At 42.7% G+C, this 25,855-nt stretch overlaps 2 protein-coding genes across 2 annotated transcripts in view; one reads left to right on the plus strand and one right to left on the minus strand.

Annotated features, from left to right (window-relative positions):
• Positions 1-18,852, minus strand: part of LOC306783483 (ATP-binding cassette sub-family C member 4-like) — a gene marked incomplete at its 5' end in the record, with an annotated part of 33,793 nt that extends 14,941 nt beyond the window's left edge. Inside the window, 20 exons of the mRNA XM_079277143.1 lie at positions 4,566-4,645; positions 10,311-10,457; positions 10,845-10,939; positions 11,233-11,270; positions 11,424-11,555; positions 11,790-11,999; positions 12,467-12,563; positions 12,647-12,733; positions 12,815-12,909; positions 13,047-13,238; positions 13,962-14,051; positions 14,281-14,388; positions 14,486-14,735; positions 15,209-15,334; positions 15,441-15,604; positions 15,794-15,883; positions 15,985-16,209; positions 16,305-16,425; positions 17,727-17,837; positions 18,779-18,852. Of these exons, the coding sequence (XP_079133269.1) occupies positions 4,566-4,645; positions 10,311-10,457; positions 10,845-10,939; positions 11,233-11,270; positions 11,424-11,555; positions 11,790-11,999; positions 12,467-12,563; positions 12,647-12,733; positions 12,815-12,909; positions 13,047-13,238; positions 13,962-14,051; positions 14,281-14,388; positions 14,486-14,735; positions 15,209-15,334; positions 15,441-15,604; positions 15,794-15,883; positions 15,985-16,209; positions 16,305-16,425; positions 17,727-17,837; positions 18,779-18,852 (2,532 nt within the window). The remainder of the gene's footprint in view (positions 1-4,565; positions 4,646-10,310; positions 10,458-10,844; positions 10,940-11,232; positions 11,271-11,423; positions 11,556-11,789; positions 12,000-12,466; positions 12,564-12,646; positions 12,734-12,814; positions 12,910-13,046; positions 13,239-13,961; positions 14,052-14,280; positions 14,389-14,485; positions 14,736-15,208; positions 15,335-15,440; positions 15,605-15,793; positions 15,884-15,984; positions 16,210-16,304; positions 16,426-17,726; positions 17,838-18,778) is intronic.
• Positions 18,853-20,873: 2,021 nt separating this feature from the next.
• LOC306783204 (claudin-10-like) lies at positions 20,874-25,123 on the plus strand (the record flags this gene model as incomplete). The annotated part of the gene is made up of 5 exons (XM_079276766.1): positions 20,874-21,087; positions 24,343-24,504; positions 24,588-24,669; positions 24,746-24,850; positions 24,967-25,123. The coding sequence occupies 5 exons, from the start codon at positions 20,874-20,876 to the stop codon at positions 25,121-25,123; spliced, it is 720 nt and encodes a 239-aa protein (XP_079132892.1).
• Between the last annotated feature and the right edge of the window lie 732 nt (positions 25,124-25,855).

Below are 25,855 nucleotides of genomic sequence, written 5' to 3' on the forward strand. Positions count from 1 at the left end.
CAAATATCAACTGAACAAATGTCAAATATTCTACTTTTCTTTCACTCTCCTGCTGCTGATTGGTGACACGGTGACACTGCTCATTCATGTCTGCCAATTGGTTCCTTAAATTCTAATTGGGGCCCATTTCAGTCGGAGGCCACAGAGGTCCGAGTCAGGCTTATCTGACAGTGGGGACAGAGGAGGAACAGGAACCATTAGATAGGAGTCTTGCCTCCTCCTGCTCCCCAGGGCCCACTGTCGCCAAGGCCCTGTTTGATGTGATCCATTTGCGTGGTCTGGCGCTTATCATGTCAGCATCGGGAACACCGTGGCCCCCCACCCACACTACACACACACACACACACACACACACACACAGATGATTCAGATAAGTGATCCTATGAGCATACACCTCACCCCCCCGGACTACATCCATATCTCCAATTAAACCACACAGGAACAGAAAACTCCCAAAGCCACATCCCACTGCACATAAAAGCGGATAAAAGGATGAAAGGTTTTGTATACAAACAGTTTAAATAAAGAATTACCACTAATTGCTCTTCAGCAAGAAAAGAAAGCTACCGCACGCATCTGATTCAGTCATTCAAGCAAACTAGGCGCGCTGCTGTGTCCAAAGACCATTGACATTTCTGCTGACCCTAATTGCTTTATATTCTCAATGATTCTATCAGCTCTTTGATGTCAAAATAAATGCAGAAAATTGAAGTTAATTGCTATATTTGTGCTCAGCAATGATAGCGACTGTTGTTCCACAGCAGAAAATAAGCACTTGGCTTTAATTAAACATCCCTCCGGACACGAAGAATCGGTACGCTTTTTACAACCTTTTTTTTCATCCTCCCTTTATTTACTGACAGTGTGCAGTACTCGCCACGGGGGAAGAAGAGTGCAAACAAAACAGGAAAGGAGGGGAAAGCATGGCAAAGAAAATTCCCTCAAAAGAAGTCCTCTGTCATCGCTGGAATCTTTTTTCACTCCACACTTTTCCGTGACAGAGCGGCACAATAAGTTGCAAGGGTCAGTGGTACTGAAACAAAACAGGGCTGTTCCACCCGGGCTCTGGAACAATAGATGTGACCCAGTCCATTCCACTCTGTCTCTGGGCTTTATTTTAGCATTAAATGCCCAGATGCTATGGCCTTTCTTTGGGAGAAATGACTGTGGACACCTCCTTCACATTTTCCCTTTCTGGGCCATTTTCACTTCATAAAGCTGCAGTCAATGTGTTTTGTGTGTGGTGAGGAGGGTCTGACACATACTGTGGTGGTCTCAGTCGCTGTCTACATTGGTGGCTCAAGTAGTCCTAGGATTAGGCCTTTGTGCGCTGTGAAAAGGTAAAAGAAGTCACTTATTTGGGCTCAGTCAAGCTGCTGATTTCCAACCCCATTTTGGAAATAAGAGAAAGGCTTTGAAATGCGGTCTCTCTCTCTCTCTCTCTCTCTCTCTCTCTCTCGCTCTCTCTCTCTCTCTCTCTCTCCTATAAATCACTTGTGTCCAGCAAATGCATTCATTCAGTCATTGCTCCTTTCTCCCTCTCTTGAAAACAACAAAAAAACATTTCTAAATGTTTAGGAAAACAGCAATTCACAAAGACAAAAGTCACCCACAGAAAGCATAGAGTGCATCATCTTCACCATATTGACATGAGGTGAGATTCTAGATAAGATTGGGACTTTGTTATGTCAGTTCCCAGACTCAATGGACCCCTGGCCTGGCCTGTATGTCTGAGTAAGAGCAGCTGAGGTGCTGGACCGCAGCATCATGGGAGACCACACATACACACACTGGAAGCTTTTGCTGGCCAATGCTCGCCATCAAATGACCATGTGTGGTATTGCTGAGTGGCCAGTTAGGCACACCCATAAGCACACACACACACACACAAACACACACCAACATACCTACGCTCACAGCTTTCTGGTTTATTTGTGACACTAATTTGACGAATAAGTGAAAAAATACAAAAAGTAGCAGAGTTCATCTTTAGGCTTCTCACCTGTCTGGGTCACTTGTATTTTTTTCACCCTGTGCGGGAAGACAATGGCACTGTCGTAAAACAAGGCTCAAAGGGGATTTATGGCACAGCCTATATATTTCCACACAGGACCATCTCCTGTATTTCTCAGTATAACCTGTGTAACGCCCGGAGGCAGTGCATTCTTCACTTCTTCTGTCACCAGCGTGGTGAAGAAGAGAGAGAAAGCCAGTGAAATCCCATCCTACAGCACTCGCGGTTACGTCAGCAGTTCTCAAATCCCACAAAGCCACTGAAAAGGCCCGACACACAATGTGCCACAATATACAGACTCATACAACGATCGACCCGCCAGTGTTTCTCGACAATGGCCATCTTTGCTTAGTGCCTGTGTGTGTCTTCTGTGCTGGGTTTGTGTCTGCATACCGCACACATGCACACCCTCTTTCTCTCACACGCACTCTAAGCTAATTTATCTCTTCCAGGGGACTGTTGGTTGCTGTAATTTATGATTCATGCGCCAGTGTTTATGCATGTTTATACGTCATTAACATTGGCGAGAGCCGGCTAAATCCCACTTAAATGAAAGTAACTGTCAGCTGGTGTCTTGCCATGCACATGCTGACAAACTGAGTTTGTATGGATGGTTTAGAAGACCAATGAATGTAGTTATGGACCTCACAGTTAGTGATGTGACTTGGTCAAGAGCCTTCACACGAAATCCTCCACTGAAAGACCCCTGTACTCACCCCTCATTGTCTTGCCCTCCTCCTCTGCCCCCTCTGTGAAAATAGAGCCAACCCAGGATTTAAAAGGTCAAGTCTGCACAAAAGCAGACAGTCCCCGAAGCCTGAGGTGTTTTTAATTGACATTTCTGTCTTTGTCCCCTGACCATAAAGAGAGGGGAGAAAGAGCCTTTTCCCCCAATACACTAAATTAGTACTAAATGAGACCAGTGAAAAAAATAGGGCTCTGGGGTGTAACCAGGTTCCCCCAGCTTGAGGGAATCCCCTTGTTAGGCGGGTATGGGGGCAGTGCTGAGGGGCTGTGAAGTGCTTACTCCACCATAAAGGGGGAGGCTCTGGTGCAAATCCCCACACAGTAGCGGCCTCTCCCCATAGAGGGAGATAAACCAGTTAGGGCATTGTTTATGAAGTTTCACTTTATTCTCCCCTGACAACCATTTAAACAATGACTATGGGGAAATGTCCCTCCGTGAATGAGCAACAACAGTCAGGATCAGCAGCTTTTCTGTGTGGCTAATACTTTGTTAAAAAAAAGGAGTGAAAATCATCCTTCCTGAAAGCATTAAAGAGTGCTCCATGAAAGACACCTGCAAACAAGAGCAGCAAGCAGCATAAACAAAAGTGTTGTGTCCAAAGGATGCCACCTTTGTGCTCTGTCCCAATCACTTCCCACTTTCTCCTGCAGCAAACAACTGGCAGAAATAATGTGCAAATGAAATATACAGTCTTACTCTAACAAGTTGTTAAAAGCCAGCTTTCCCTGCAATACAGACACACGGTTCCTAATAATCTCGCGTCTTGTATTTCATGATAAGGTAATAACTTATATGGTGGAATGGATAAGTCAAACTTGGTGTACAGTGAGTATATAAGTGTTTTTAGTCTACCTTGACTGTTTTCAGATGAACCTATGCGCCTTCTACAAACTTATTATTTTACTCCAGCCATTATTCACCTTATTATCAAAATGAGGGAAACTATAGCAGACAAAAAGCTTTTGTGCATATGATCTTTTGTGCTTTCAGCATTTAAGATGGCTTTTGTCTACTGTGAGATGGGTATCTGCCACAAACATCACTCAGGCATTGTGAAGGGGGGATTCGTTTTCAGCACGCCTTTTGTTCTATTCTTTGGCCCTAACCAAAGAGCCACGCCTGCTCCTCTACCTCGAATTGTGCAGCGAACATTCCCTTCTTTGTGGTGCGAGGTGCATGAGCTGGCTCATCTCCGCAGGCTTTCGTGGGAGATGGCTGTCACGGTGGCAGGGTGGCATTTGGTAACCCAAACCTGGTTATGCACCAGGGTGGCCCTCGGCTACCGGGCCTAGAAGACTGTAGAGCATTAGGTGAATTGCGCTGAGAGGGGCAAGTCCCGCTCTGGATCTGTTCCAACTGACCTGTCCCCTTTTCCCCTCTACCACGCTTCCAGCTCCACTCCTGCAAACACGTCGTACGCCTGCTGCTCACACTTCCTTCTCCTTGCCGCTCAACGCATCAACCCCTCCTCGCCTCCCCGCGGTTTTCCTCCACATCATCCCCATCATCCTGTGGCCTTTATTTCCTCTTTGGTACCTTTCTCTCCCCCAATCGCCTTGCTTAGTCTCCAAACACATTCTCTCAAGATGCCGCTGCTGTTGTGTCACACTGAGGGAGCCACGCCCTCAGCCTATGTGCACACTTTTATTAAATCTGTGCAGGCGCTGGGCCGCGCTGGCGGGTAATCCTACAGTAATTGTTTCCAGATTAGGGGACCCGGACCACAAAGCAGGTTTAGCCAGGCATGAAATGGCCTTCCCATGCTGCAGCGCCAGCGACCAAACCTGCCGAGGTGAGACTCACCTGGATAAAGTCCACGAACGTCCATGGGAGCAGAGAGTCCAGGTAACCGATGTCCTTCGAAAACCTGTTGAGGATTCTTCCTGGAAAACACAAAAGCACAGATTAGATGACATTAGAGTAGATACTATATGTGGGACAGAATCGCACAATTGACAGCGGAATTTAGTTTGAAGTGCATCATTTGTACAATCAGTAGAATGTAGTAAAATTAGGTGAAAGAATGTGATGTGATGTCTATCGATGCAGCATGAAGGAACAATTGGAGTATTTATTTTGAAATGTTAAAGATCTACCTTAAACTAGTCCGATATGACATTTGGAAGAACGAATCTAAGCAAAACAAAAAGACAGCTTTTTTAATCCCTTAGCTACTCTGCACCAATAAAAAACAAAAACAATATTTATCTTGTTTTAATTTCCTTCTAGTCTCACCAGACTATTGAGCAACTGTTACCAACGTCCCCTCCAATTTACCAGAAAAGAGCTTATACACTGCGAGTGTGATATCAGGAGAAAAACACAGGCTTATCTAGATTAAACAATGAATCATTATTTGTCTGGCATTTCAAAAAGACTGCCCTACTCTTGGCTGAATACACGAGGGAACCTTTTGTTTGGAAACAAAGCGCAACAGAAGCTGCGTACCTGCCTTTATGTTCTGACTGGCAGCGTCAGTGACGTTAATTGAGTTGCCTCCATTCTGCTCAGGTGTTCGTTCTTTTTGGCTGGTGCTCTGCAGGTGCTGTGGCAGTCCTTTATTGTGACTCTTTAAGTAACTTTGCTCCCCTGTTCTGATCCCCCGCAGCACATAAGATTACACTCCAGCTGTTTTCACACACTGTGTATCGCAGGGTCAGTGATAGCAAATCCCAACACCACACTACCTAAAGGCAGGCAAGGAAGAAAGGTTTTCTCTATCTCTGTCCCTGAAGGAAGCCCTTTGACTCTCAGAGGCAGACAAAAAGTACAAGAACAGTGCCAGTGTTGCCACTACTGCGACTGAGCTCAGGTTACAAGACACGGACAAGCTGTGTAGATCTGTTGTGTACAGTGTACATTCCCTGTCGAAGCGCCTCCAAAATGGTGTCATAATGTTAAAGCAACCCAAGATGACACGTCACTGAGCAAACAGTAACATCTATTTGCGGAGAATGTAAATAAAGCAGCTCTCACACGAGCACGTAGATGAGTTTATCAAGGCGCACAGATCGTGACACAGGGTGGGACTTATTACGGGGCAGAGAGATGGGAACGGCTGAGCGGCACAATTGGCAGAATGTGCTGGTATGGCACTCTGAAGGAGTGGCGAAGCCATGGCACCGCTGACCAAAAAGTTGCCTCCCAGCCTCCCAGTCAGTCATACCGAGGTGGGCCCTGTAATCACCTCTCTCCACGGCCGTAAGCAGCTTACAGCTTTATCCAAAACACCGCTCCCGCCTAAAAACATGCATGCAGACGAGGCCGGGCTCCCCATAACAGCCATTGCATAAACCCTGCCAGAGCATTATTCCCCGCAACAATCCAGCAATGCTCCAAATCAGTACTGATTCAAAGTCAAGTGGCGTAAGCATGTTGTACACTTGGAGGCAGACTAATCTTATTCACAGTGTGAGTGCCCCTTTAGCATACAGACATCCTGAGGGGAGGGTTCATGCAAGGGGTTAGAGCTGCTGCTGTACTCGTGTAGAATATCGCCGCTTTAGTCCGGGAATGGGGGGAGTACTTGTCAAACTGTGTTTGCGGAAGATCCAATAATATTTTTTGTAATTTTACTGTCTAAGCCACAGATGACCTACATTCATGCATATCTGACAAACAATGCCAATGCGAACAGGATAGGTTTCTCCGGGTTACATCATACCATGGTTAGAGGGTGTTGGAGCAGAGAACATCAGTCAGCTATCAGCTGTTTGACAAGCGGCTCAGTTAACAGAGGGTTTCAGAGGGGATGAAGTTAAGACCCTTCTCTATCCTGCGCAGACTATAGCGGGGATACATTACAGTGATGCAGTTACACAAAGACATTCACTGCGTGCAAATGCCTATGAGGTAAGATCGGCATGGGACAATGGCTTCAATCACTATGGGTGGTTGTCAACAATATCACCTATTGTGTAAGGAGGGGTATAGACGTTTCAGGATATCAGCAGCATTAGTATCAAACAATTTCTCATGGTTGAGGACTCCAGGGGTGATTTGCACCACTTTTTCAGGCTCAGGAAATATCAAGCCCTCCCAACTAAGGTGGCCCCCTTAGGTGGAGATATTAGGTGAGCAGGGCCCCCAATCACACTTAAAGAAGTGGAACAGTGGGGTCCGGCTAGAGCAAGGCGTGTGGCAAATCGCTGTTCCCTGTAAACATCAAGATAAGGGGACGACTCAGAGCCGCTCCATGTGTGGGCCCCAGTGCAGTCGGAGGAGCCTTTCAGTCAGGCAAGTGCGATAATGAAGGAATACTGGGGAGGGGGCTGCCAAGGCTGGAGGTGGCACAGCTCACCTGCACTTCCATGAAGGGCCTCGGGGCCTGGGGCAGCCTCCCACCGCCGGCGCCTTGCTGCCAATACTAATACATTCTAAATCCATTCTCTTCGCTCTCACCGCCAGGCTCCTGCAATCTCCTCTGCTTCCCTTTCATGCAATTAAATAGTGGAAGTGCCGAGCGAGGGGGAGCCCTATCAGCCACACTGCACACACACACACGGCTCCATCGCCACATTCAATTTACACACCTCGATATCATCATCCTCTCTGCAGTACTTCTTCCACTTTGCTCTTAACACTCTTGCATCCCAGGCCTGAAATACAGACATTAAAAACATTGCCTTTGTAGACACAATTAGAATCTCACATCACTGACTACAGAAGATCTAATGTTCCCTGCTTCAACAGCAACTGAGTGACACCTAGCACTAAGATGGCCCACTATGTCGATGTGAAAGGGGGACGGTGGAGGTGTATGTGTGTGTGTGTTGACTGAAACTCTACTCCTTGACTGTGCTGATGAGCTGAAGCCCTGGCCTGCAGTCTCTGAGGGGATTAGCCCACTCAATGACACTAAATTACAGGGATCAACATCAGCTCAACACATCCACCGCTGTCTGTGCTGCTCTAACTGAATCACATTGGGATGAACAGCTGTAATAAGACTGTACATATTGCTGAAACTGAGCAACATGAGTACATTAAGTCACGTGAATTCATATAGCAGAGGAAAAACCAATCTGTAGTCTTATCCAAATCATCTGGATATCTTCTTATCAAATAGCATTGTCATGAAATATAAAGATATTAATCACCCAACTTGGAAATCAACTATTTCCACACGGCACAAAAAGATAACACACGGAGCAGAGGCATTCAGTAGCTGATACAGAAGAGCTACAATGCCTCTCCATCAATCATAATTCACCACTGCGCTATTGTTAGAAACCACATTCACAGAATAACAAATAAAACCTTTGTGCAGCGACGCTTGAAATGGTAACCTTTAACTCCGTGGACAGCTATCAAACACGAGGCCTGCTCAGCAGCAGCACACCGATCACTTGCCCATGTAAACACTTGTCAAATCCTTAACGACACACATACGGCACACAGTTACAAATTACTCACGCTTATTGCATGAGAGACGTGGATGTGGAGGCAGTTGCTATGGAAGTGGCAGTTATTGTGTGAAATAAAATAAACAACACTTTGAGACAGAAGCGAAACAATAAGAAAGAAAGAAGAGTGAGAGAAAGACGGCAGAACTGACAACAGCTGTCTTTGTCCGGGTGTTGTCTGTTTGCTTTTACTCAAGTGAATGAATGAAAAATACAGAGCAGGTGAAGAAAAAAAATGACTTTGAGACAGAAGCGAAACAATAAGAAAGACTGAAGAGTGAGAAAATGACGGCACAACTGACAACAGCTGATTTTGTCCTGGTCTTTTCTGTTTGGTATTATTCAGGTGAATGAATGAAAAATACAGAGCAGGTGAAGAAAAGAAAAACATGTAAATCAGTGAAGCTTATTGTTTAAAAAAACCGTCGTGGTCATGCTTAATCTACTGTTGACTGGACAAAGGACAAAAGAAACGCACTCTCTGGGACAGTTCTCTGTAAATCCAGTCAGACGCACAGTGATGTTTGCCAGCCTGGAGGCCAAACTGTGATGACTGGACTGGTCATACAATGGTTACCGATAGCAGCACAACAGCAATCAGATAGCAGTGTCTGTTAAGCCTCTCCTTTGCTGCGCTATTAAACAGATTATTACATTATTCAAAGTGTTTGTCCTCCTCCCGTGCGTAGATTACCAAGCAAGGCACACCCATATAAGCCTTCAGGTAGTCCAATACGTAACGCGACGGCAGCAGTAGAAACAAAAGCCAAAGATTAAGACCTGTGGTGTTTGCTCCAAACACAGCTTTCCAAAGGAAAGCTTTGTCGCTGCACCCACTTCTAATGCCAGAAGAAACCGCAAGCTCCTGAACACCCTCAAATCATATTTAGACTTGTGTTACCAGCTTATTATGACTCATTATACAGATACAAGTTCCCTTCTTGTTGAGAATTCCCAGCCGAGCTGATTGTGTTGTACATGCATGTCACTATGAAGAGATTAGGCTGAGTAATTATCTTCTGACAGGTGAACAATGCGCCAGAAAAATTAAAGTTATCAAAGTGGGCCACTTGACATGTTGACTTTGGATGTGAATGACACATTGTACTTGTACTAACTTCACCGAATTAAAAGAGGTCGTTAAATTGAGACCACCAAATTATAGTGAAGCTAAATATTTAGCAAATGATCTAATCTTGAATTACGCTCTATTTTCAGTAGTTTATATTTAAAACGGTTGTGCAAAACACCCCTGAAAGATTTAAATTAACAGCAGCCCTCCCCGAGTAAAATCAGTGTTTGCACACTTTTTAAAATGGTGTCCATCTGCCTCATCCATTGACCCAGCAGCTACAGCCTGCAAAGACAAAAGAAATCATCGAAGATTTCTGATACAGCACACAATACAAATATGTCTGTATTTACAGAGCTCTGTAGTCCAAACACAACACTGTCCAGGATCTCGTGCAAACTGTATTTATTCATGATGATTGTTTGCTTTTTGTTTGGGCTCACAATAAAAAGATAGCACTCTATTTACTATTTTTTGAATACATTATGGCTTTATATTAAGTCGTCACTCGGCTTTTTGACTGACTTGGCCTCTTGGAAACAGAGACTTTTACTCCCCAGCAGCGACTTTTGTGACGCCAGTTTATTCAGTCAGAAATGAAACCCCATAAAATAAAACAAACAAAAAGCTTGTACTAAATGCAGTATATTAGAAATTCTGATTAACATTCATCAGTTCGTTCTATTTATCGGTAAATTACAGAAACATGTCAATAATATGATGACAATATGAAATATTTGAAAAGAAAACAATTTTTCAGATGAAAATTGTAACATCAGAAGTTATCATAATTATAACTTGATTATAATTATGAACTTGAACAAACTATGGTGTTTTGGGGCAAGCATATTATGGATGTTTGTCAAGTGGATCAAAACATGTCAAAGTAAGTAACAGTCTGCTCTCTGGTGGTGAGATGTTAGCACAACATCCAGTGGGACAGAAGGTCCCACTGGATGTTTACACCTCATAATCATTTCATCACTCCTGTACAACCTTGACCATGTTGTAAGTAAGTTACGAGTTATCAATCATCCAAATGAGAACTTGATGAAGAAATGAGGCTCTTACCGATTGGATTGATGTCGAAAAAGTGTACCGGGGTCCGAAGGATGGCGTTAAACATGCTGTTGTGTAGCGCTTGGGCCGAGCTCACCAGGACGTTAAAGAAGACCAAGCTGCGAAGGAAGCCAAACACTACTGAAGAGGCTGTTAAACCTGCCAAAAGCACAGGAAAGAAAACCCATCAGCATACCACGATGCTAACATTGTACCTGTTCCAAGGTATGCATTTAAAGTTCCATCTTCCAAAGCAGATGTATTCTACTTAGGTTTTGCCTTTAATGATGATTTGAATGTCGATCTATCACTGTGAATACAAAGCCTGAAAGAGTGAAGAAGCTGGGAGTCAATCAGAGCAATGCAATAGCAGAGAACAAGAAAGGCACCGCTATCTCCCTGTACAGCTGAGACCCATGTACACATACAGCGGGCCTTGAAGGCCTTGGGCCACAGCCAAAGAACTGTGGATCTGTTCATTGAATGGCTGGCGTATTCAGAGCCTCAACAGTACATGAAAAGCAATGTGCGCTCGGCGGGCTTCACCTGCGTAAACACCTAGGTACAGGTCAAGGTCCAGCTGCCGAGGGAAGCTGCCATTGAGGTGCTCTGTCACATTGATGCGATTCTGTTGAGAGGCCCTGCAAGTCAGCCACAAAAGAACCAAAAATTCACCAAGGACAAATGAACACAACGAAGAAAGAACGCTGAAGATGAACATGAAGGCACAATTCAGAACACATCCCTCCTATCCTGAAGCACAAGGTCAGTTTCAGCAAGTGACAGATAATGCCAAGAAAAATAGTTTGGTTCAGCCGTCTTCTGTTAAACCGTCAACCATTTCGAAGCTTAGAAAATGTCAGTTTGGCTTAGAAAGCCTGCTATTCTCAAGCATTCGTGTTTTTCACAGGGTGTAAAAGAAAACAAATCTCACCAGCAAGCAAGCCACCAGTCCTGCAGAACAAATGTAATCTAAACAAGCAAAAATAAACATTTATCAACACAATTCATGACACCGTTCAATTTCGTCTAAAATGTAATTATGATAAAGATAAATGATGCGTTGTATTTTTCCAATATTGATAGAAAACACACACCGAAATGAACTGAAGAAAATGGACTCACATGTGCTAGGGCATTGAGTAAAATGAGGACCGAGAGGACCAGGAAGTTAGCGCCGGCTCTGAAATACTTCACATACAAACGCAGGCCGACGTTTCCTTCTGACCGGCTTTCCTCCTCCGTTGATTGCACCACCTACAGATAGACACTAGTGTCAATGCCAGTCTTCCAGCAACACTTTAGATCTGGCTGTAATGAACAGCAGGGTAAGGGTGAGTACCTTCTGCCCTCCAGTGGCTGGTAGACTGCAGAACAAGCCTTTCACCCACAATGAGATTGCTATGAATCTATGCTTTCAGCTTGATGCAAACTGCTTTTTTTACCAATTAAAGCCAAGTACAAGCAATTTATTACGTCTAATATACCTACCACTGCAGGTGGCTCCGCTCCCTCAATCAAAGAGTACCGAGAGGAGGAGCGGGAGGACAGAGAGGACATCGAGTTGTCAGAAAGCGTATGGGGCTGCCTCTCCTCCTCCTGGCTCTCCTCCTCCTGGCTCTCCTCCTCCTTAAGCAGGGAGGTGAAGTCAAGTCCAGAGCCCCGCAACTCACTGTAAGTCCCGCGTGCCACCATCTGACCCTGACAATGACAGAGAAGAGGCGCTGGTAACAGCACAAGAACTCAGACACATAGCCACTGAAATTTGAGTGTCTGTAAGTGAGATGAAATCTAGGCCCCGGTCAATATGACCAATAAAAAGAACATGGACAGGATGTAAGATTTATTTTTTTCCTGGCCATTTAAAAGTCCTCAAATGTGTTCTCTACGTAATAGAATAACATCCTCATTGAGGCTTTTCACAGAATATTTTTGAATGTCTGGATGTATTGTGACACAATGGCCACCGGTAATATATGAAAAATATTCAAGTAAAAGTAATAGATTTGTGTCACATCAATGGGTATTATAAAACTTTGTTCTTCAGAGTACTTGGAGCATAGTAACCAGCAACAAATCTAATATTGGCTGATATAAAACACTAAGATTCAGTTTTATAATCACCTGAGCACTTTTCTTTACATGTAAACACAAACATAAACACACACCTGCTTTAAGACAACAATTTGATCTGCAGCCTTCAGATACTGTAGTTGATGTGTAACCAGGATACGAGGCTTCTTCCTCAAAAGTCCACAAATGCACCTGAAGGAAACAAACATTTCTATCCAGCAATGGAAAAAAAACTCCATGAAAAACAATCGGGAGATACTCGTGACGAGACTTACTCTTCAAAGAGGTGCCTTCCCACCTCAGCATCCACAGCACTGAGAGGGTCATCCAGCAAGTAGACGTCTGCATCCTGGTACACTGCTCTGAAAAAATACACACAAACGGAGGTTATCTCTGTCACTTACAAATCAAAATGTGCTTTGCTGCGTCGTGATTTAGCACACCTTGCTAAGCTGACCCTTGACTTCTGTCCACCACTGAGGTTGGCCCCTCTGTCCCCGACCATCGCCAAGTCCCCACCTGGCAACAGGTCCATGTCCTGAACAGGGTCCAAATGCAACCCTTACCAGTCATTCACAAAAAAAACGGGACTCACCACAAGCTACTTCTTCTAATACCTAGTCTACAGAGCAATACAATGCAGCGGGGCGTGTGCTCATCAACAGTGAGTCTCACTCTCTTGAGGGCGCAGGCTCTCAGAACTCTATCATACTTCTTGGGGTCGAGCGCTTTGCCAAAAAGGATGTTGCTTCGAATAGTGCCAGGTAAAATCCAGGGCTGCTGAGAGCTGTACGTCAGCTCTCCTTTGACCTTGACCACACCACTTTCCTGACTCAGTTCTCCCAGGATGGCACTAAGGAGCGAGGACTGACATGCACAAACACAGAGCAAAAAACGACCATTTCAGGATCAATTTTGGGAACCTTTTTTGGGAGACACGCTTAAAATCACTTTCTTTCCGAGAGTCAGATATGAATACGCATTGAACTGAGCCAGGAGGTAATTAGCTTAGCCTAGCGTTAAGTTGTTGTTCAGCAAGAAATAGTTACAGCACACAACTCCCAGTACAGCCACACATTCTTTCTGTTTGTGCTTATCAATTAAACAGTCTGATTTATTGGCAAGCATTAAAAATAACTACATAGAAATAGCCAATCTGAGAGTTTCATAACCACTTCAAAGTTCCTCACAGTAACTTTATTCAACAAAAGAATGCATTCTGCTGCCTGCATGCAAGCTAACTATCCTGCATCTAGCTGCCCTTTGGCTTCAACATGAAATGATAGCACTACTCAAATACAAAAACAGGGTTAATTTATGGTGAAATGAAGAAATCTAGCTATTTCCTGCTCATTATACCATCTATGTCTCCATTGTGTCAGTCAAATCTAATGGCCCCCAGTGACATTTTACTTGGCATTAAACTGCTGGTAAAATAAGTCAAACCTCAGCACTGACTCAACGCTATACTTCCTATACGACTGATGCCATTATATTATCAATGATTTTGACTTACTAGTTAACATGTCTCAGATGTATCATAGTGTGTGTGTGTGTGTGTGTGTGTTAAGACTACAAAACAGATCTGACCTTTCCAGCCCCAACAGGTCCAATTACTGCCAGGAGCTGCTCTGGCCTCACTGTGAAAGACACGTTGTGTAGAGTCGGAGCCTCTTGCATCTGAAAAGAAAAGGTAAATGAACAGAAACACGTGTCATGTAGTAACTATTCACTATGTCTGTTATTGTCGGGTTTACTGACATTAACGGACCATTCTAGAGGCGCCTCACTATCTGTACAGCGACACTCTTTATCCTTCCTGAGACACTCTCGGGGGGATTTAAGGACTGTTGCACGTGAGCAATATACAGATAGAACGGAGAGACACTTTGCCCACAGTAATTCTTACCACATCCCAGTAGCATATTAAATCCTGAATCTTCACCATACAGTCCTTCTTTTCTGCCTTAGGAAGCCCCAGATGCTGAGGAGCAACTTCCTCCAGCAGAAGCAAATTCTGAAAAGAAAAATCACATCCGGATTATTCGTTTTCAGTGAAAAGTGATAAACACACACTGGGTATAAAATACATCATCTGTCTGTGGTGTGTTTACCTGAATCCTTCTAATACTGATGAGCGACTCAGAGACCTTCTCTATGGCAAAGGGAAAGAAGAGCGTGATGGTGAGTCTGACCGCCCCGTAGAGGGAAACAGCCATAAACACTCTGCTAGCAGACAACTGGTTTCCAGTCAGTACGTAGATGCAGACGGTGATGAAGACGATGATCTTGCTGGCCACAAAGAAGGACGCCATGTTCAGGCCACGCAGGTAGGAGCTTTTCATGATCTTGGAGATTTCCATTCTGTAAAAATAACAAGACAGGTGGTCAGTAAACGCTGTTTGACGCTTCATTCACAATAATGGCAGCAAACATTGTCAATTAAAGACCAATGTGTAGGATTTAGGGCTGAACTAAGAAACATTGTGTTGTTGTTTCGAATGTGCCCTTGATGTCTACTTGGGGAGCTGGTCGTCTTCCACGGTGTCCACCGTGGTGCACCGCCATGTTTCTACAGTAGCCCAGAATGGACAAACCAAAAACAGGCTAATGAGAGGGCCTATGGCAGTTTCACATTACCACCGTCTGTCCGACGCACTTGGAAAGGGAGGGGTGACTGAGAGAGGGGCATTCCGTTGGCTGCAATCTGCAACCTCTCTGCTAGATGCGACTAAATCCTACACACTGCTCCTGTTAATAACAGGACATTACAAAGACATGTTAATAGATTTGAATGAAATTTGATGAAAGGGAATGCAGGTTCGTTCATGGTGTACCTTCTGACATCATCCACCAACGCAGCAAAGGGCTTCTCCCACCCATACATCTTGATAACGCGGATCCCAGAGATGACTTCATTCATTGTACATATTCTGTCATCTGTTAAGACTGCCGTCTCAGCCCTAAAACAAGTGACACACATGGCAGAAATGGCACCAGTGCAACAAAACAACGCAAACCTAGAAATAGGTTTTCTATATTTGGTAAATCTGGCGACTGACTACGAACCTGAGACGAGAGAACAAGTGTCCGAACATAGTCTGCACTGGCATCAGGATGACGAAGACAGCCATTCCCGCAAGGCATGATGGGCCAATCGCATACATCAACAATAATATCACAGCGACTGCTTGGATAGGACCGATCCACAGGAAGTGCAAATATAAGGTGACCTGTAAGAAAACAATAATTCATCATGATAGTTTATCGTCTTTTAGTGGAATAATACCATGCTGAGATCCTATATCAAGATATGAAATTACTTATTTTGCGACAGACGTTTTGGCAATATCGCCCAGCCCTATTCTTGAATGAGTCACATGTAAAATATAGAATTAAAGACACAAACATCAGGTAATTACCTCGTCAAATTTGTTGACGTCATTGGATAAGAGGTTCACAATCTGTCCTGTGGTAGTTTTGGCAAATGCTTTGCTGTTAAGACAAAGAGCCTTTCGCAGAACAAAGGGGTTAAATCAAGTTATATAAACGACAGGAATAGGACATGAGGTTATGAGGAATATGAGGATGACATGACCTCATCATGACTGACCTTCCGATAGATCATGTGGCACATGGCCACACGAATCTTCATGCCTGCTCGCTGGACGTGGTAGAAATAGAGGTGATGAAGGACGGAGAGGCTAATGGCGGTCAAGGAGATGCCTGCAGCATAGCTGTAGGCCTCATAGACCGCGGCTGTGTTGCTGGGGTCATAACTCTCAAAGAACTCAATTATCTTCCCAAGCAGCACCGGCTGAATGACTTTGATAACTTCCTGATAGAAAACGAGATGTAAGGCAGATGTGTGGGTGTGCTGCATTAAAAGAGTTGTCTGCAGGCGTTTGGTTTCACTGGGACATCGCACTGTACCTCGATGAAGATGTATATTCCAATGCGTGCGTATGATCTCCAATAGCACTGAACAAGGACTTTGGCAAGTCTGGGTGGGCGCAGATCATTTGCCGCCTGTTGAACCTCTCTGTTCCAGTACCTTTGGAAAGCGGAAAGAAAAGCAATGATTACTCCCAGTCAGTAATCTAACATCATGATGCAGTGTTACTCACAATAATGCACTGTTGCTCTCCTGAATGTTTCTGGAGGAAAAACAACACAAGAAAAACTCAGTTTCACATATTTCAAGCAGAATAATGTGCACGAGTGGATGTTTACTGACTAAGTGTGCTTCTTATTACAGATGTTGGCGTGTGGCTGTCTGGATACGCGTTTTTACATGACAGAATATTTACCGAGTCAAATATGTGTAGCCCTGCATCGTAATGACAACATAATAATGAGACTCCTTTTTAGGCTTTTGCAGTGGATTGAAATCGAATTGGATCGGAATTATGAAGAAATAACTTTGTTTTGTTGCTCAGCTCTCTCTCTCTCTTTACTTCCACAATTTAAAACGACCCACTCATTACTGCAGCTGCAGAATTAACTATTGGTATGTGTCATCATCAAGTACTTTCACCTTGGATGGGGGAGGTGCTGATATTTTGGACTTGTCAGACTCGTTATTATGCATTCAGTAATCCCTCATGTGATAGTTTAAGAGGTATACCTATATATAGGTGGGCTTCCCTTCCAAGCACATAGTGACTCTGTAACCAAACCCTCAAAGGGGGTGGTCGTTATTTAGAAGATGTCCAGGCTGAGCGGTGCCAGGCAGTGAGTCCACGAGTCTCTGGTTGGCCACTAAACACTTGGATTATGTCCCAGTGGAGAAAGAGGTCATTCCAACATGGCCCCTGCTTAGTATGAGAATAAAGCTCCGATTGTTGTTTGGAGGCAGTAGTTTTGAGTGCGACGCTTTTGTTGAAGTCGTGAATCGGTTCTTGGAGAACGCCCAAACCTACCCTTTACTTTCAGGGATTTCAATGTCAACTATAAACCTTGACGTTGCATGGATGTGAAGAATAAGACTCTCATCTAAACCTGAGCAGTGTGTTAGTGCACATAATGTGCTAGTCATGGACAGTTCATTATCAATGCCATGTACTAACATGGTGCACAGGTGTGCATGGTACCAGACCACCTCATGCTCATGGTTGATGATCAGTTTTGTCTCATCAGTTCAGAGGCCTAGCAAGAGAACTTTAAGTCTCAACTGATCACTCACTATATGATGGGGAATTGGATTCCTGTACCTCAGAAACCATTGGATAGTCGGGGAACACTTTTCAAAAGCGCTATCATGAAAGCGGATGCCAGGAACCGGCAATGGATGCTGGTAAGAACGGGGAACAATCACGCTAAAGAGGTCTTAAAGGACGTTATTTAATGTCTTACCATTGTAGCTCCTCCCCGAGTCTATGCGATGCGTCCTCTGGGAGAACTTTATACATGTCATCTTCTTCCAGTTTCCTCTGGTACCCGATTCTGAACAAGGGATTCAGCCAACTGGAGAGAAAGTTACATGAAAGTAAGCTCAGTCGTTGAAAAATAATGATTGAAATTATTGTTCACATAAACTATGAAAACCTAGTTTTAGCTCAATGAGAAAGCATGGAAATAAAAGAGAAAGAGAGTTTTCAGTCTGTGATTTTTACAAGAAGACAGAAATAAATTGCTTCTGTACATTATGGAAGCAGTGAAACTGTATGAGCTGGAACATTTACATACCACAGTGATACTATGCAGTGTGACCCTGACGACCATTTTCTAATTCACGATGAAAATGAATTGATTCACAGTTTTTGTATCTTTAATGTAGGTGCCAGAGTGCATTAAAAAACATCAAAATCGACGAACAGAGTTTGCTTATAAGAAAAGTGCTCGGGTAGGATCTGCTGTCATTCTGCAAAAGGGCAACAGTTTAGTATCCTTGCCATACCTCTTGTTTTGTTAACAGAAGTGGAAGGTTCTATTCTTCCAAATATGTTTAAACTGTTGTAAACTTCCAAAGCTTTATACTTCATAATTTACACAGTAATACACATATAAAGGGGTATTGCTGTCTCTTTACTTTTGTCTTTGTATTTATGTCGAGCACAGTGCTACACAACTGAAGTTATTATTATAGTAACTACTTTGACTTTACTCGTGAAACTGAAACGCACACTTTGTCATGCGCCATGCTACTCCAGAAGTAGGCTACTTTGCGCAAGTCAGCCTGTTGTGATTTAAGACTACGGGGATACATGTAAACCCAAGAGCCTGAGCTCCCTCCTCCGTGTGGGAACGGTGTGGCTCATGTTAACGCATGGACGGATGCTCAGCAGCTACCTGCTATCGCATCCAGGGGACAGAATGCCTTTTGAATGGCCACAAACGGTCACACAGGAGAGCCCTCCATTCAATTAACGTCAAGCACGGCTGTCACTGCGGGCCGCTTTTCTTACCAGAAGAACATCTTGGAGAGAAGATTAGCTGAAGCCGACGGATTATCCTTCGCCTCCTTCTGCAGTGGTTCCATGGGCCCCCCCCCCCCCCCCCCCCCCCCCAACAGTAAAAAGCAACCTGAGGACTTTCCCTGCAGGCTGTAGCGGCAGGGGGGATATCGACAAAGACTCAGAGGAGTAAACCCCCGACTGAAGCGCTGCTGTGAACTTCAATGTCTGTCAATATCCCACCTACAACACGCGCAGGACAGGATAACAACGCGAGACGCACCGCCGGCTTGGTTTGGCTCACTGTCAGGTGAGCGGGTCGGAGCGTAACCCCGCCCACCGCCTGGGGATTGGCTGATGGAAGCCTCCATCATTTCTCAAACTCCTTCATGTCATCAACTCTGTCCTCTTTCACCCAGACTATCATGATAAACACAAAAGTGCTACAGTAAAAGTAATACCATCCACACTGTAAGTAATGCAAATACAAAAGTCCCGTGCAGGATCTACCCTAATAGTGGTTTATTTTGTATTATATTATATTATATCATAGTCATTGACACTTTTTCTATTACAATTAAATATAATTTTCGCCTGTTTTTACAGAGAATAAGACTTTTGTGATTCAACTAAATATTTAAATTGTATTGTATATATTCAAATAATATTAATCATTGCTCTCAATATTACTTGATTGATTCAATTATTAGTTTGACCTATATTCATGAATCAAAATGTACCAAACCGTTCTTCTTTTTGATTACGGTACTACATATATTTCAAACAAAGCATTTAATATGTGGTGAATAAGAAAATGGAAATCTGCTTAAACATACAGATGTAAGCTGTATAAAGCTTTCCCTTTTTCTTCTATTTTTTCCTTCTCCCTGTGTAGAAGATACATTTATTTACCCTTTAACAAACTTTCGCTTGTGCACCAGAGAAAGTTATCCAATTCTTAATCTCAGTTGAGGCAGTATTTTAACCTGTGAACAGTTTATGTGGAATCAAGGTTGTCTCATTCGGATTTGATTATAGAGAATGTCCCATTTAATTCTGTTTTGAATGGACTTCCTCAGGGCCTCATCCAGTTAGTTCAATGTCACCTGTCATACGCAAGTTAATATTCAACAGAAGTCAAGTCAGAGAAGAAAATGTAACACATTTCTCTCTTTATCTACAAGGAGTTATTTGTCACAACCTGCAGTATGTGGCTTGCCTGGCACAGCCTCACATAAAATATAGGAACCCTATGAACTTCATATAAATCATCTTTGTTATTTGTGTACTTGGGAAAATTGACAATGACCGTTCTAACACTATTTTCTGTCAAATGCACTGAATCACAATGTGCTTACTAATTGGAAACTATCTTTTGATGTTTATTTTCACTTCACATACAGTCCGAACACATTTCACACAAACATTATATATAATGATCGATTTTTTTGTATCACCTGTTTGTTTGTGTTTTTCCTATTCTGTAATCGAAAAAAAGAAATATAAAATCCTACAAAAAGTAAACAAGTACAAGCAACATATCCTACACTACACGGTCTTAGTTTTATTCATGTTTTGGGTGCCATGTTCTCTTTCATAGGTTATTACTTTCCATAGTGTCAGATCCAAACGGACACTCTTGTGTGGGAAAGTGAACAGTGAATGTTAAAAACAACTTGCATGTTCACATTTGAGCTGTTCACATTTGAGCACATTAGTCATTCAGTTGCTAAATATTATGTGCAAAAATAGATGAACCAGCTGAACTTTGTCACATTGCTTCTTATTTTGAGGATTACTGATTACTCCTTTATTTTCTTTAATGTTAATATGATACTTGACCTTATTTGCGGACCGAAACGTGCGTTTACAATAGATCTTGCCAAAATGTAATGACTAACTGCCAGCTCACTTCCTTCCTATTATTTTACTTTCCGACACATGCGTCCATCCCTCGCCACTAGAGACGCAGGCAAGATGTCCTGTCTGTAAATCATCACAATGAAACACATGTCCACGGTGTAATTTGCCCATCTGGGGCCATATTATTTTGTTCTCATTTTCTTGACTCTGTTAAAAGACAGTTTACATATCTTTAAACCTCCAAATGTCAGGCTTGCAGATTCTGGCTTTTGTCAGCGGCCTGGCCGGGCTTGGTGCCACTATTGGTGCCACAGTGTCCAATGAATGGAGAGCCACCAGCCGGGCATCCTCAGTCATCACAGCGACCTGGGTCCTCCAGGGTCTGTGGAACAACTGTGCTGGAAACGCCATTGGAGCTCTGCACTGCAGACCACATCATACTATCCTTCAGCTGGACGGTAAGCTAAACTGGGGTCAGAATTTCAGGGCGACCACAAAGCAATATGTCTGTTCTCACACTGCTGCGTGACGCATTTGTCTATGTTAACGGAGCGGTTGGAAACACATCTAGTGGGTGAACATAGCCTATGTGCTGATATATGGAGAGGTATTGTATGTATACTACAGAGGTGCTTTACATAAAGTGTTCCTAAATATGTCATCTAAATATTCTTCAACACAGAAACAAATGTTAATCTTGGTTTGACAAGCACGCATCTGTGATGTATCAAGAACCATTAACCTGCGGCCAATTTCTTTCAAAACTCAAACTCAGTAAATTCAGTGCCTATTTTTTCGATAGTGCTTGTCACCACTTTTCAATGGGTTCAATACATAAATAAGTCTTTGAAAGTACTATTGAAGGTTACTGGAAAAGTTATTTTTAAGTGATTGATTAAGGTGCATCATTAGGTATATCTTATAGAGGATACAGTCTGACAGCATTTGGTTTTTTGTCAATGAAAGAATGAGATTATATTCATTTAAAAAATAATCCAGACTTTTAACTTGAGAATCAGATTGTGTCCTTTTTTTGTTATCTTTTAGGTGATCATTGCTGACATAATCACAAATTACATGTTACCTCGACAAGCATTGTTTCAGATTTACAGATGAAATAAAATGTATGCTAAAAAACACAAGTAAATAATTATTTCTACAGATTATGGCCCATGTGTTAACAGTGGCAAATGAGTAATCCTTTGTTGGAAATGTCCAACTGAGCGTGTCAGAGTCACAGCTTCGACAGAGGAAGTAAACACATACCTGTTGTTGGCAGTAATGGGCCACTAAAGGAGAAAATAACAGTCAGACTTCATTCAATTCTAATCATGAAATCGTGTGATCCCTTTTCACCCATATTATATGTTGTTTTATTTCCTTTATATTGAAGGGAATTTGCTCTTTGTTTGTAATCAAATCATTTTGGATTGTGCACAAAATTGTCTGGTGTTTTGACTTCTGTGAAAATAATTTTTTGTTGTTGTTGTAATTGTAATTCTGGCCACAAGAGGCTGAAGTGCGCCACCACCCGATGCTCTAAAATAGGACTAAAAGCCTCATGTATTCCCCAACAGCAGATTAAAATAAATTTCGAGCCAAAAGAAAAACATGACAGTAACGTCACATAACTTGCCAACATACAACACATGTACCTTGTGTTTCGAGTGCATCAATAAATTAGTAGTCCCCTGGAAGAAAATGTGAATGATTGTATTGCTATTTACAGTAGAACATGGGGTTTTAGTGTACTTCAGCCTCTCGTGAAATATTACAACAACAAATACTTACATGACAAAGCCTACCTGTTTTCACATGCTTTTTTTTAACCTGTTCGGGAGTTAGAAACAAGAACGAGAAAACTATTTCGATCAGACTTTTTCCTCTCACTTTCCTCTCAGGGCTTCCGTATCAGAGTGAACGACACACTGTTAATACGTTATTTAATTCCTGCTACTTTAGGTCTTTGAGGAAGTTACAGCACTCTTGTTATGCAGGTGGCAGTGCAAGGTGAAAGGTAGAAAGGGACACATTCACTCTATCCTGTCTCAATGTCAGAAAGGTGCAGGTTCACCTTTCATACATTTTGTGGGAACAGGAACACCTTACGATTTACATCTGCCTCACGCCTTGTGATGCATTTTTAGTTTAACCTACCCTCGAATAGGAATGACCACTAAAAACATTGTACAAGTTCATACATTAATTCTGTCACACGACTCAGAATAAATACGACGTGTTTGATATGGAAGTACGTCAACTTTTAATTCAGTAAACATTTTTGTTAAAAACTTCCACTTTTAACAAAGTATTTTTCCGTTATGGTGTCAATATATTTACTTATTAATCGAATAGTTTGAGTGTTGGACTTCATGCTCATCACAATACCCGCTCAAAATAATATGCACACACACACTAACAGAGAGCAATACATTAACTGTGCATTCCTACAGTCGCTATGATTTTAAACATCATAACTGATGTCATCATGACACTTTCTACATTCAGAACTTTCAGTCCCCATCACCTGTGACTGTAAGTCACAGTGACGTGCACTGGATGGGGGGGGGGTGGAAGACGCCATAAAGACCAATGGCCACTTGTCGATGTTCAGGGCCAAACTCCTCCCTACAGAATATAACAGTCCACGACACATTAACTATCAATCGCAGCCTATCCATCGAAGTTACTAGTGTAGCGCAAAGCTACATTTGCAACACTCCTCACCAGCCAGGGAACCATTAAAAAATTTCAGATCTCACCAATTTAATTGGACGTCACACCGCAGTGTGGAGGAGTCCTCTCTGCAGAACAAGCAACATGTTTCAGGAGATCGTGGCCTTTATTCTAAGCTCTTCGGGGTGGGTGCTGGTGTCTTCTACCTTGCCGACGGACTACTGGAAAGTGTCTTCACTTGATGGAACAGTCATCACCACAGCTACCTACTGGTCCAATCTGTGGAAGGCCTGCGTCACTGATTCAACTGGAGTCTCTAACTGCAAAGACTTTGCCTCGATGCTGGCACTGGAGGGTCAGCTCGTTGTTCCTGTTGTTAATGGATTCTTGTTTTTTCTGCCTTTTTTTGGTCAATCATGTTGAAATGATTTCCTGTTTGTTTTTCTGTTAACACGTGTTAATACCTGAACGGGTTGATGTATTTTTTCTATCTTTAGACCGGTGCTGACTCATCCTCAGTTTCCAAGTGCCTGTTTTAAGTGTTCAGCTCCTTCTCGCTCTAAACTTTGGAAGAAAATTCTAGTTGAAGCTCATTGCTACTCAGGACTGACAGATACCCGAAGGCCTAATTCAAGTCTTCAAGGAACAACTCATTTACCTCCAAATGTGTCAATGTTTAGCGTGTGTTCCAGGAGCTTGAAACCCATAAAGGAGATTTACTCTGACCCTCAGGTGTTTTTTCCCACGGCTGACTAATTTCAGGGGTTAACTTCCAAGGTACAACTTGCCACGAAATCACATCTTAATGGGGCGTTTCATACCAAGACAGTCCCTACACTACTGCGAAGTGTCTGAAAACAATTAGGGTTAATTGTGACAAATTGTTTTTCTTGCTTTATGTGTAAAATGCTCACAAACCCATTGACCTGGTGGTGTGCAGATGCGAGACTATAGGGAATGCAAAACCACAGAATGGAGCCCGAGATATTAACACTCTTTTGATTGCATATAAGTTGACCTCTATTTTACATTTGCAGGCTACATTCAAGCATGCAGGGGATTGATGATTGCAGCTGTCTGTCTGGGGTTTTTTGGTTCTATATTTGCCCTTGTTGGAATGAAATGCACCAAAATTGGAGGAAGCGACAAAAGCAAAGCCAAGATTGCCTGCTTTGCAGGTGTAAATTTCATTCTCAGTGGTAAGTACAGTTGAATTAGCTCTACAATATCTGCAATTGTATGTGTGGTCTAATTACATTGACTTTTTTCTTGTTCTTCTCAGGCCTCTGCTCACTTTCAGCATGCTCCCTCTATGCACACCGGATAACGACAGAGTTTTTTGACCCAATGTATATGGCACAGAAGTAAGAACTGTTTTATTGTGTTTATAACCTATTCAGAAAATGATCATCATCAACAAGTATTGGTCTTTGTCTGTAGGTATGAACTGGGAGCTGCTCTCTTTATCGGCTGGTCAGGTTCTATCCTCTGCATCATTGGAGGCAGCATGCTCTGCTTCTCCATCTCAGGTTCTTTCACCAAAAGGTGCTTTGAGTAACACGTACTACGTTTCTGTTATGCGGTAGATACACGAACGATCCCGTTCCTGTTGAAACATAATTTAATTTAGGAAGACGAATCTCTGTTCTGTCTCTTTCCAGCCACAGTCATGCAAACTATATCTACAACGGTGCTGCCTCACATTCTCATATCTCCTCCTACCCGAGAGGGAAGGCAAAGTCTGTAAACCAGAGGCCGCCTCCAGACTACAGCAACTCCTCCAGGACGCAGCACTTTGATAAGAATGCATATGTGTGAGGGATGTGAATAAACACTTTTAGTTGATGCCAATCGTGAGTCTTAAAAGAGGGACTGTACAATGTGTTGCTGTTAATCTGTGGCTCATCAGGAAGTCAGTTTAGAATATCTAAATGTTTCTTCCAGGGGTCTGAATTTAAATTGTACGATGCAGTTTACTCTCTGATGTTGGGGATTTATATTTTCTATACAGCAGACAGCTTCTGTATTTGGCAGTTGTACATATTACTTTGCCTTGAATTTCCGGATTATGTGTGTATTATGATTAAACAACTAAATCAAAAACATACGTAGGGTCAAGAAGGGGCCTCTCTAATCTAAATCTTTTGCATAATTTTCTATTTGTATTTGATGTTTGTGGCAATTAAGTGTGCAATATTTGACAAGATATTTCCTTCGTTGTTTGTATCTTTGACTGTACGTAACCTGCACATGTTGTTAATCTGGAATCACAATCTTTAAAACGGAGTCAAACACAGATTCTCTTGTTTTCCATTATAAAGCCATGAACTATGATTTTAATAAACAAACTTGAAGAGGGTCAGAAAAGGTCTGGATTTTGTAGTTTATTGAAATGTGTGGCTAATGATGACAAGGCTATGTTTTTTTGGAAGAGTATATGAGTGGAAATAAAATAGATAAAAGAAAGAATTGAGTTACCATTTGTCTTTGTTTTCTTGTTTAATCAACAGATTATATCTCCTCATCAGTGATCACATCATGTCAGCAGAG

The sequence above is a fragment of the Melanostigma gelatinosum genome (assembly GCF_949748355.1).
Source record: "Melanostigma gelatinosum genome assembly, chromosome: 10".
Classification (NCBI taxonomy): domain Eukaryota; kingdom Metazoa; phylum Chordata; class Actinopteri; order Perciformes; family Zoarcidae; genus Melanostigma; species Melanostigma gelatinosum.